The following is a 12,570-nucleotide window of genomic DNA, read 5'->3' as shown; positions in this document are numbered from 1 at the left end:
CAAGAACAGTTATAAAAAATATAAGCTAGAATATTAACAATAGATCATTTAAAATAGAACAAGCCGCATGATGTTATATCACTAAGTATGAAATGGAATATTTTGAAGTGGAGACATGATTAAAAAAAAATAACGAGTAATCTTGATTAGACTTTCCCAGATTTTTGTTATAGATATACAGTCATTACGATTCAGGTTGGGACGATGGAGCAAGGCCTCCACGCTTTCCTTGAACAAACGTTCAAACCTATAACGGGATCTATGTAAGAGGTGAGTCCTGGACCAAAGGATGTTGTGGTCAGTTTCAATTCTGTGCTGAGCCAATCCAGACTTTTCAGGTTTGTTGTGAAGAATGGAGGATTGATGTTCTTGGATTCTTTTTTCAAGAGAACGTCCAGTCTGTCCAAAATAGGATAGATCACAGTTGCACGGAATTTGATAAACTCCAGGAAGAGATAAAGTTGAGCGTTTGTCTTTAGGAGAAGGAAAATAAGAAGACAATTTGTTAATAGATGAATAAGTAGCTGTTAAATCATATTTCTTTAAAATTCTTGCGATAGGTTCTGAAATACCAGAGATATAAGGAATTGGCACTCGACGTATTGAAACTTTGTTGTTTTGTGGAGAATTATAAGAATTGAGATGTTGAGTACTTTTTTCAGAAAAGCCATTGAGTTTCATGTGTTGTTCGATAGTAAAAAGTTCTTTCTGTAGATAATCAAAGGTAGAACAATTAGTTTTTGCTCTTCTGATGAGGTTTTATAATTCCTGTTTTTTGACATGGATGATGGGCTGATTCTTTAAGAATATAATGACCTGTGAACGTTGGTTTCCTGTATACTGTAGCTGTAAGAATATTTAGGTTACCATCTGGTTGACAAAGAATTAAAATATCTAAAAAGGCTAACTGCTTATTTAATTCTACTTTTAGGGTGAACTGGATCCTTGGATGAAGTGCATTTAATTTCGAGTGAAACTGTTGTAGTTCATCAGAAGAGCCATTTCAGATAGCAAAAATGTCATCTGCATATCTGAACCAATGAGTAGGCCTAGGAGAAATGTTGTCAAAAATACATTGTTCAGAATGCTCCATAAAGAAGTTGGCGATAGCAGGAGAAAGAGGATTGCCCATTGCTGCTCCTTTGATTTGTTGACATAGCTTGTTTTTATAGGAAAAATAACCAGAATGTATTACGAAATCAAATATTTTTTACGATGTCTGAAGGAAATTCTTGTTGCAGTAATGTAATGCTCTCAGATAAAGGAACTTTAGTAAATAATGAAACAACATCTAAACTAATCATAATATCCGAAACGTCCAAATGAAAATCCGAAATTTTATTTTTGAAACCCAAAGTATTTTTTATATAAGTATTAGTTCTTCTAGTTGAAGAAGTGAGTAAATTTGATAAAAATTTAGAGATTTTATAAATGGGACAACCTATACAAACTACAACTCGCGTCAACGGAATACCTGGTTTATGAACTTTTGGAAGACCATGCAATCTAGGTGGATGACTGAAGAATGTTTTAAGTTTTTTCTTTTGATCTTCATCCCATGTAGATACATTATCTATAAGAGAATTGAGTCTTTTCAATTGACTCCCAGTAGGATCCGATGTGAGGGGCCGGTAACTTGAATAGTCGTGGAGTAATAGAGACATTTTTCCCTCATATTCTTTTTTATCTTGAATAACTACAGCCTTCCCTTTGTCAGCTTTTGTAATAATTAAATTATTATTATTCTTCAGTGATTTCAGTGCTTTAAATTCAGAATAAGATATATTAGGACGAGGAGGCTTGGCATTAAAAAGAATTTTTGCACATTAAAAACACATCCTGTTGGCTGTTTTTGGGATAAGGATCGAATACCTCTGTCTATATTATGAAAAAAATCCATCAGGGGTACCTTATTCGGAGCAATGATGAAATTATGTCCTTTTGATAAAACAAAACATTCGCTGTCTGTTAGTGGACGGCCGGAAACATTGATAACTATTCTATCTGTATCACTAACATTAGTAATGGATCTAGGGAGTCTCACCAGTGAATCAAACTTATCACTAGAAGCATTAAAAACCGTTAGGTATGAAGTTGAAGATATACGCAAAATAGTGTTAAAAGTTTCAGCCACTAATACAGATTCTAGAGCATTCTTGATATCAACAATTTCTCTATTTAAGCAGGCAAGAGATTTTTTAGCTTTGTGCAGCTGATCTTTTTGGGACCTAAAAACTTTATTTTACAGGTAGGAATAACCCGAGCCATCTTACAGTGCTTTAGGAATATTATTCTGTTAATGCATTTAGCCTTCTTTACCGTATCTAGCATGTTTGGAATAGACTCTCTGTCTCAAAATATGTTTCAGTAAGGAAATACCGTGAGTAGACATAATAATGAAAATTATAATAACGGAATTAACTCACGTAAAATATTACTTATTAGTATAATTTTCACCTGAGTATCACAGCACTCTTCAGTACATGTATAAAGCTAATTAAACAATAACCGACAATTCCAAAATGCACCGCCTAAGTAGCTAATGTAAGACAACTAAAAAAGGTCAATAAAATTCCTAACTTACTAAAAGAAAAAAAATATATATATACAATTAAAAAAGGTTAAGAAAGATTAGCTGATTTATAATGTACTATCTCCCACAAAGGGGATAGATGTAAACCATCGGATCTGTTTAAGTTAGGAGGGTGAAGGAAAGTTTCACATGTTTCTTTATAAAGCTGTTCCATGAGGAAATGACTTTTGTGAAGGACTCTTGTCTTGTTCCAATGAACTCTATGTCTAGTGTTGATGGCATATTCTGCAAGTCCAGACTGTTCAGGTTCAAGGTATCGAATATAAGACTGGTGGTGTTCTAGCCAAATAAAGGCACAGATCTTTTTTGTCCAAAATAAGATAATCCACAAGAGCAAGGAATCTAGTAGACACCTGGATAACTGAGATGTGGAAGCTTGTCCTTTGGAGAAGTGAGAAAGGTGGAGATTTTTCTGACTGGTCGAAAGGCACCAAAAATATTTAGTGGTTTTAAAACTTTTGCTATGCGTTCACTAATGCCTTGCACATTAAGGGATAGGAATATGCGTTATTTCTTCTGTATTTGAAGAGGAAGACATATCAAAAACTACTCAAAGCATCTTTTGATGAAGGAATTCTTATGTGCATTAGATAAAAAGGAGGGAATAATGTATTGCAATTCTTTCTGTAATAGATCGTCTGAAGAACAAAAGGAGTGGGCCCAATGAACCAGTGTTTTAATAGACAGAATTTTATTCACCTTTTTTAGTTGTCTCTTGCATTAGCTACTTAGGTGACGCCTTTTGGAATTATCAGTTATTGTTTAATTAGCTTTATACATGTACTGAAGATGCCTGTGATACTCAGGTGAAAATTATACTAATAAATAATATTTTACTTGAGTTAATTCTGTTATTATAATTTTCATTATTATGTCTACTCACGGTATTTCTTTACTGAAACATTATATTTGTTCAGGAGTCTCTAGACTTGTTCAGAGATGTCATGGCTGCATGTTCAGCATTGCAGTTATGTAAAATCAGAATGTAGCTATCATGTGTCGGATTTTCTGAAGATTTTGGACTCACTTAATTGCATGATGATTTAACAGTGTCCATTTCTTCCTATTTTTCAGTGGAGTATGAACAGATGAAGTGAACCTGTTGAATAGGATTTTATCAAAACCTTTTTTTTTTTGCAGCAGATTATATACAGAATTATGCTATATATTTTACCTGTGAAGTCACTTTACGGTACATAGAATTGGAAAGGTATATGAAAGAGTATGGAAAGCAAAATATGTAGAAGAGTAATTTTCCACCTTTTTGGTTTACTATAGTGAACTCAATACAAAATGCAGCATGTAAATATTCATTGATTCGCTCTCGGATTATTGATTGGCAAGGATTTACTCTGGGAAAGAAACTTGATATGGCCAGATAGAAAAAATGTCACTTTAACACACTCAAAAAGAAAGCTGAGGACAGATGGAAGAAACAGAATTTTCTACAAAGGGGGGGGGGGGTGTCTGGAAGTTCTGAAAAGAGCTTGCTGGATGATTTAAATAGGCTGACAGTATGGACAAAACATAATGGATGTCGACTTAACATTCGAAAATTGTAACGCTATATATTTTAGGATAAAAAGATTACAAGCTGTGTACCACATTCAGAGAACTGTACTCCAAGAAATTGATGAAGCTTTGGGATTTTGGGGTAACAGTAGTTATCCCCAAATCTCATAATTTAGAAGTTCAGAGGTCATATTGCTAAGGTAGCCAGGACAGCTCACATGATTTAGGTCTACTTCACTAACCACTGAACTAATATGGACAAATGTTAGTTTTTAATTTCCATGTTCTCTCTCTGTTGTCTGTACAGTGTAATATCAACCCAATTATTTAATTACATTTGTTCTTTGGTGTTATCTTCAGAAGCTGAAACTTCAGTTAAATATTTTCAAAACAAATAATTTGGCAGCATTAAACATTTGTTTCTTTAGCAATGGATTTTAACATATAATACTCAGAATATATGTATATATATATATACTGCTCAAAACAATTAGGAGATATTCTTGTTGTTATTCTTGTTAAAATGATTTCACCCTAAAATGTATAATTTGTTAATTTTGTAATAAATATTGATTATTTAAACAATATCTCATCAATTACACTGTATCCGTAAGTAAGAAATATTTATTCATGTATAAAGTACCCAGTAGTTATAGTTATTTGCAGAAATTTATAATTATCCAACAGAAACTAAAGTATCCTCTAATTGTTTTGAGCAGTATATATATATATATATATATATATATATATATATAACACACAAACACAAAATATGCATATCCTCATAGATTTGTTTTATAATGAATACTTAATTTTGAATAATTGAGCAAAATTAAATTTGTTCTTTCATGTCATTGTTTCAAATATGTATATTAAATATATAATAGTGCCTTATTTTTTTTAGAAACTAATGAGGACAAAAAAGGATTTATGCTGGATTTTGGGACTGATAGAGCAATCAGGATGGTTAGACTAAAGAAAGATAGAGAAATTGGTTTAGGCATGACAGTTACATGTGGTAATACATATGAAACTGTATTGCAAGGAGCATATATCGAGTCTGTAAAGCCTGGAGGACCTGCAGATATTGAAGGCGCTTTAGAACCTGGTAACTCTGCTATACCTTGTTAACAAAATTTAATTCTAAATATTATTTTTATGGCTATTTAGCCTATTTTTGTTTAGGAGTGCCCCTTTTTATATAATGTCATTTTGGTTTTTTACTCAAATTCTAGGGCATTACTGATGTTTTATATGGAGAGATATATGAAGAATATGTAGGAGGAAAAAAAATAGGAAGGGAAAAAAAAATATATTATATATAGGAAGAATAAAAACCGGACATACCTTTGTGGGATATTGCTGGCTGTCTTCTTTTTCAGTGGCATCTCGGTGTATGACGATTATACATTCATTGTTGAAGGAAGGATATATATATATTACTGCATGGAAAGGAGGTGGGGGTTGGAAAAGTGGGGGTTTGAGAGATGTGTGATAATTATTGGTGAGGCACGAGGTATGCGGACTTTTTGAACTTTTTTGAAAAACCTGGGTTTTTCAAAAAAGTTCATGTGTATATTTCTGTGCATTGTGAAAGTAGGAAGGGTGGAGAACAACCGTCATGTTGTTTTTCATCAAAAACTGTTGGACAGACAAGACATAGACCAATTTCAACCTTTGAGGTTTCACCTGTGGGAGCTAGATGCAAGAACATGCTAAGGTTGAATAAAGGTAGGAGTTATGCATGAGGGGGAGGTACTCAAAAATAACTGAAATCTGAACTTGGCATGCTCACATTTTCTAGATGATGCCATAGGCATTGTGAATGTGCAGTTTTTCCATGCCAGTCTTGCCCATGCTGTGTGAACTGGTTCATTGTTCTGGCTGCTTTTTTGTTATTGCTTACAAGCAAGTTTGGCGATTTTTGTGATGGCTGACCACAAAGAAACAGAGAGTGTGTGTGTGAAATTTTGTTTTCTTTTTGGGTAAAAACTGCAGTTGAAGCTATTCTTATAAATGGTTCAAGGCTGTACTAATAAAGAACCCAGCACAGTACAACTAGCTGTCATCTAGAACTCCACCAAACTGCTGCAAGAAAATCATCAACACATCAAAAACTGATTTTCCAAACAGCTAAGGGCTGGAAATTTGCATTGTGCCCAAATGACAGTTGCACCTTTTGTCTTAACACTGCTCCCACAGCTTAATGCACCCCAGATGGGTCTGTTGCATTATCACCCACAGAAAAAAGCCAATCTCCTGGCATAACTTTCCTCAAATACATGCATAGATGATTTTGGTAAATGTTCCCCAACCATTTCATATACCCAATGCTAAGTGCCTCCTCTAACCGTTCCTCAGAAAATGATCAGAAAAATCCTGTCTTAAATTAGATATCAAAAAGTCCCCCTGGCCCTGATGCCTTCCCCCATTGTCCTAAAGATTTGCACTCCAAAGTTGACTCCTGTTCTGTGTCACTTATTATGCTTTCTTACTCCTGGTATCTATTCTACCCTGGAAATCCACCTATGTCTAACCCATTCCCAAGAAGGGTGATAAATCCTTACCATCAGACTACCACTCAGTCTCGCACTTCAGTCTTCTCCAAAATAATGGAAAGAACTAACAACATCTAACGACTGCCAGTGCTGATCAGTAGGGAATCTTATCACCTATGTCACCCGCCTCTGGATCAGTACCATGGAAATGTTTAATGAATCCCAAGTGGGTTTGATACACTTGATATATTCAAGGCTCCATCATTTGGTCTACCCTGTGATAATGCAACTGGGTTGCCAGTTTCTCACTGGATGCATGTTGCACATGATGGTGGACGCTTTGCTGTCTTCTCTCTATGCAACTAATGCTTGTCCCACAAGGCTCTGTCCTTTCTCTCTCTCTCTCTCTCTCTCTCTGTTGAAAGTTTAATTTTCACTTGGTTAGAATATAATAAATTTAGTTTAATCCTTTATTCAAGTGTGAGCAAACAAAGTTTGCGCCTGAAAGTATCTTCAGGACTGGGGTAAGATGGTGCAACACCAGGGCGACTCCTTGCAAAGGTGGAGCAAGATACTAACACTCCTATCTCAGTATCTCCCATAATGCAAAAACACATCTCCTTGCAGATATGTTTAATGTTATGCATTAAGGGAAGGGCCACTACCCAGACTAGTTTCGACCTTTATTGAGGTCTCTTCAGTGGGAGCCAGGCCCAAGTGGAGATAATGCATAACATTAGACATATCTGCAAGGAGATGTGTTTTGCATTATGGGAGATACTGAGATAGGAGTGTTAGTATCTTGCTCCACCTTTGCAAGGAGTCGCCCTGGTGTTGCACCACCTTACCCCAGTCCTGAAGATACTTTCAGGCACAAACTTTGTTTGCTCACACTTGGATAAAGGATTAAACTAAATTTATTATCTCTCTCTCTCTCTCTCTCTCTCTCTCTCTCTCACACACACCCTCTTACTTCTAATCAATGACCTGCCCCAGTTGACCACTAATCCAGTACACATTTTTGTACACTGCAGCGTACAAAATTCTTTACAAACTTTGTACCACACCTCACCAAGCACCAATCTTTGCAACCTAAATTCTGATCTCCAAAGCATTTTCTGATGTAGCTTGGATAACCTTATCAATTTCAATTCCTGCAAAACACAATTCTGCCTTAATACCCCCCCCCACCCAAAAAAAAAAAAAAAAAATTCTACTAGCCTTACCATTGACAATTCCCAAACCTCCTTTTAATTAAATTACTCTGAAATCAAGCTTCTGTTGGCTAAAACACATTACAACCATTATCTCCTCGGCAAAAAATTAAGATTCCTCTTTTGCTCAAGGCATTACTTTACTTCTGAACAGCTATTAACTCCTTACAAATCTCTCTCTCATCCATTGAGTACTGCTAACTCATCTGGGATAGTGTCACTAAGAGCGTCCTAAAAATACTCAATGCAATACAAAAGAATAACAATAATGGATGCCACTTACAATAATTAATCATTTATTTTGTAGAATTTTTGTCTATGTTTCATAGCCATTTTCAATACAGTAGGAAGAGATAATCTCTTGTGAACATCATCAAGAATTTTTAGAGATGTGAAAGTAGGATATCAAGGTTAAGTGAATTTGAGATTTGTACAGAGTAAGTAGAAATCACTGGGCAAAACTACCCAGTGATGGAATTGTTGAGCCCGAACCAGAATCAGGGCCTTCTCGTGGAATTCGGCATGCTGCCCAAAATGTGCAGCATGCCGAATGGTCCATCTAGTGTGACCGTTTTTGCTGGCAACTAACATCTGACTCAGAAATGGCATGGAGCAGAGGAATCAGACTGTAATTAAAACAAAGCAATTTTGATGAGTATTCAGAGGTGTTGTTACCAATTTGATTTCTGCCCGTTCATCTGAATGTTTAAGTGAAAGAATATCAATCAAGATGACTGGTATCTGGCAGGAGTATTCTCTCATTGAGGTGGATGCCATTTAGATGGACAGAGCTCTGGTTCGAAATAAGCCTGTGTTTATAAAACTCCTGTTGGAAAGATAGGTCCGACACTCCTCCATTTATAGAGAAGATCCCATAGAGAGAATGCCAAGTACTACTCTTAGAAATGCAGAGTTGGTCGCTCACCCTGGCATACCTATGTGCCCATCACACAGGTATGCCAGGTTTGAAGTAATTGGTCTTACAGGCAAGTGAGACCAATTCATGATGACATTTTTATAGTTGAGAGGAGGTGAGTACCCATGTAGGCTCTCACCATGTCTCTCTGCATGCATTCGTAGAGATTTACTTTCTAACTCTCTGTACCAATGGTGAACTTGATGGGATGACCGTGCCACTAATGAATGACTGAGAATTATATATATATATAAATAGCAAATAATGTTCTCAAATAAGGCTGGAAGGGGATATAGCAGTTAGAAATAAGGTAGTATAAGTTAGGTTGATCATGTGCTTGGCAAATTAATGAAGGATCATGAAAAGGTTCTAGTTCAACTGGCTGGATCTGCCTCATAGACAAAGCGATCTGCCATAACAGTATGAAAGAAAAATGGCTAGTGCTGTTTCAATGTGCGAGGCATGAATGGTATCATTGCAGTGTCATTAGCGAAGTGTCAGACTCCGTCATTGTCTTTTATGGCTGACCATATTAAAGAGTCCATAGTTGGCTAGATGCATGGTCATGCCATGCTTCACATGCATCGAGAACTGAACAACTTTAGGTTCTTGATGTGGGATGGTGACTGAACACCTCTAAGTTAGAATCGTATCTAGCCACTGCAATGATACCATTCATGCCTCGCACATTGAAACAGCATTAGCCATTTTTCTTTCATACTGTTATGGCAGATCGCTTTGTCTATGAGGCTACCAAAACGGAAGCATCAATGCAGACTATGAGACTTTGAGATTATGCAACTGCTACTTCCTACGCTACACCATTCATGTGTGATGTGGGCATCAAATCATCTGCAGACGACCTAGGTCCTGGTCTAGGTGTTGTGTTTAGAAGAGCAGCCACCATACTGCAATCTATTGAGACTCATTCTCTGAGTAAGAATCAGTCCAGGAAGAGAGATCTGGTCTTGAAGGTTAAATTGAGCATTATCAGACAAAAGAAAAATAAATAAAAAAAATTTTGAGTGGAGGTGGGGAGAGACAAGACTGTATTTTCGAAGCATTGAAGGTGACAGGTTGTTGTCTCATTGAAAAATGGCATGGAGATCAGTGTTATGAGCACTTATTGTAGGTGATCTTGAAGCCTGATATGTTTAAGCACTGCAAGGTTTGTCCTATGAGTGGAATGAGTGCTACCATCAGCAAAAGCATGTGTGTTGTGGGGCAGGTGGTTTTGAAGTCATTGAAAGACTGCTTTCATTATAAAGCTGTCTATCTAGATCAGTGTTTCCCAAAGTGTAGTATACGTTCCCCCAGAGGTATAGGACATTTTTTTTTACTTATATTTTTGTTGCAGATAAGTGCAGATCCCTTCTGTAATTAATTTTCAATAACTCATCATCATCAAGTTGCTAACATGTATCCTCAAGGGTTGTGCAGGATATGATAGTACTACATGAAAAATTTACATCATTACTAACTTCCTATCTACAGTTTTCCTCCAAATCAATCTGTTACTTGTCAAGACTCCAACATTACCAGATCTTATATTTCTATCGTCTAAGGCACTTTGTACCGTATCAATCCACCTATATCTTGGTCTTCCTCTGGGTCATTTTCCTGCTAACTTGCCAGAGAACACTTGTTTTGCTAATCTTTCTTTGCCCATTCTGTTTAAGTGACCATACCACCTGAGATTATCCCTGTTAATGCATTCCTGGATGCTGACAATGTCAAGTTCTTTCCTAATATCATCATTTTTAATATGATATTGCCATTGATGCCTTCTGTTCATGCCTGTAATCTTTCTCAGGACTCTCATATCTGCGGTCTCTAGTCTTTGGTCAAGTGTTTTACTTCTGACCCAGCTCTCAGATCCATGTTAAAACTGGTTTGAACACTGTCTTGTATACAGCTAATTTAGTGTTTTGGCTAATTCCTCTCTTATTCCATATAAATTTATTCAGTTGACTTCCTACCATACCAGCTTTGTTGATTCTGTTGTCTATTTCCATATTTAATTTACCATCTTCACTAAAAATTGTGCTTAAGTAGCTGAAATGTTTTACTTGTTCTATAGGTTCTCCATTCACAATGCAGTTGATATTTTCAGTGTTTCTGCCTATTTTCATTGTCTTTGTCATGTTATTGCTGACCTTCATACCATATCTATTACAACAGTTATTCAATTTAGTCATGGAATCTTGCAGACTTGTAGCAGATTTATTTAGAAGTATAACATCATCCACATAAAGCAAAGCAAATAAAGTCAAAGAAAACAAAATACAAAAACATTAATTCAATAACTAAAAAATGTAAAAGAAGTTTTAAATAAAACTTGTCTCTTGGTATATATCGACTGACCTCCATTAAGGCTGTGTCTGCTTGATGGACGATTGCATTCCAACTACATTTAAACAGTTTGCATGAAAGGGTTTTTTAATTCAAATAGTTTGAACCATGCAGTCTGATCATTTTGCTAAATTGCATTAAATTCCTCTGCAAAATGCACTGTACGTTTATTGGATTTATATATCTAAAAATGTATTTAATAATTTAAAAAAAAATTTCGTTTGTGTTTGTGTGTGTACTTTATTATAATGCAAATGTTAAAAAAATAAATACCTTTATAATTATTCATATGTGATTGAGATATTATTTTGCCTTCTCCCAAATTGTCTTTGTCTGAGTGGACATATCCTGGTATTACCAAATTTTAAAAGGGATATATTAGTACTGAAATTTAGGGATAATATGCACCGCTTGAAAGGTGTGGTCTTGTTGTGACTGCATTTTACCTTTTATTTTAGTATATTGTCAAGTTTTATGGTATAAAAGTTGTTTCAGGTCAAAGTCATAATTGAAAGCTAACTATTGACAAAAGGAAGTAAAAAAAAAAAACAGCATCCCATGTGAAAAGTTAAAGGTGTGTATGGTTTAGATTATGGTTGTTGTTCTTGTTACTTTTTTTTAAAATATTATTAACTCACACCATGGCACAACAAAAACTGTCATTAAGTCTACTTGATTTAAGCCATCATCTTTGGGGATCACAAGAGCATATCTCAGAAATATAAAGTATTGTAAATAAATAGGAAACAATACAAAAAAAAAAAAAAATGCAAGAGCTAAGTTTATTTAGTACCCTCTCGGCCTAGAGATAGAAGTAGCTTGTGGTTGTTGGCTGTCATTGACATTCCCATTATCATTTACATTTTAAGTACAAATGTCTGTCACACCCAAGTAACTTTGCTTGATTGAAACCTGATTAATGCATTAATTCTATGAGAGGACATTTAATTTTATCAGTGTAGTCTGCTTGTCTGTCAGTTGATTACTGACTTCAGAACGAATTGTTGCATGAAAAACCCAACTTTCTGGGAGGAAAAACTCCTGAAAAAATTTTTTCACATCCTTGAAATCCAGGTCTTTCATCCAAAGCATTATCGAAACTGACTAAGCTATGTTCATATTTTGAACAACTTTTGTAGTGTTGTTTTCCTTCTTTGTTGGCCCTTATGTATTGACGTTTCCGAAGCATGAGCTTCTAAACCTGACTCACCTTTATGAGCAGTATCATGCACATTTCTTATGTCCTTCAAGATAGATGCTAGCATCTTTCAACTATTTAGACTTGTTCTGTCTTTCTGTCTATCCCTCCATAAAAGCTGACTCGTCAGAATATGTCACTTTCTGCATTTCTGGATATATACCATATGATGGAATTTGTTCCTGATATAGGGTATAAGGACAGTTCCTCTCCCATTCTCTCTCTCTAAGTATAATCTTGACATGATTATATTTATAATAGCATATATTCTTATTGTTTACTATATC

General features: G+C 35.4%; 1 protein-coding gene across 1 annotated transcript in view; it reads left to right on the top strand.

Annotated features, from left to right (window-relative positions):
• Positions 1 to 12,570, top strand: part of LOC150099138 (tyrosine-protein phosphatase non-receptor type 13-like) — a 470,034-nt gene that overhangs the window by 297,137 nt on the left and 160,327 nt on the right. The window contains exon 20 of the mRNA XM_090403679.1: positions 5,010 to 5,213. Within this exon, the coding sequence (XP_090259805.1) occupies positions 5,010 to 5,213 (204 nt within the window). The remainder of the gene's footprint in view (positions 1 to 5,009; positions 5,214 to 12,570) is intronic.

Source organism: Typopeltis vanoorti, chromosome 14 (genome assembly GCF_054136105.1).
Source record: "Typopeltis vanoorti isolate ZY-2024b chromosome 14, IOZ_Tvanoo_1.0, whole genome shotgun sequence".
NCBI lineage: Eukaryota > Metazoa > Arthropoda > Arachnida > Uropygi > Thelyphonidae > Typopeltis > Typopeltis vanoorti.
This window is presented reverse-complemented; position numbering and strand designations above follow the sequence as displayed.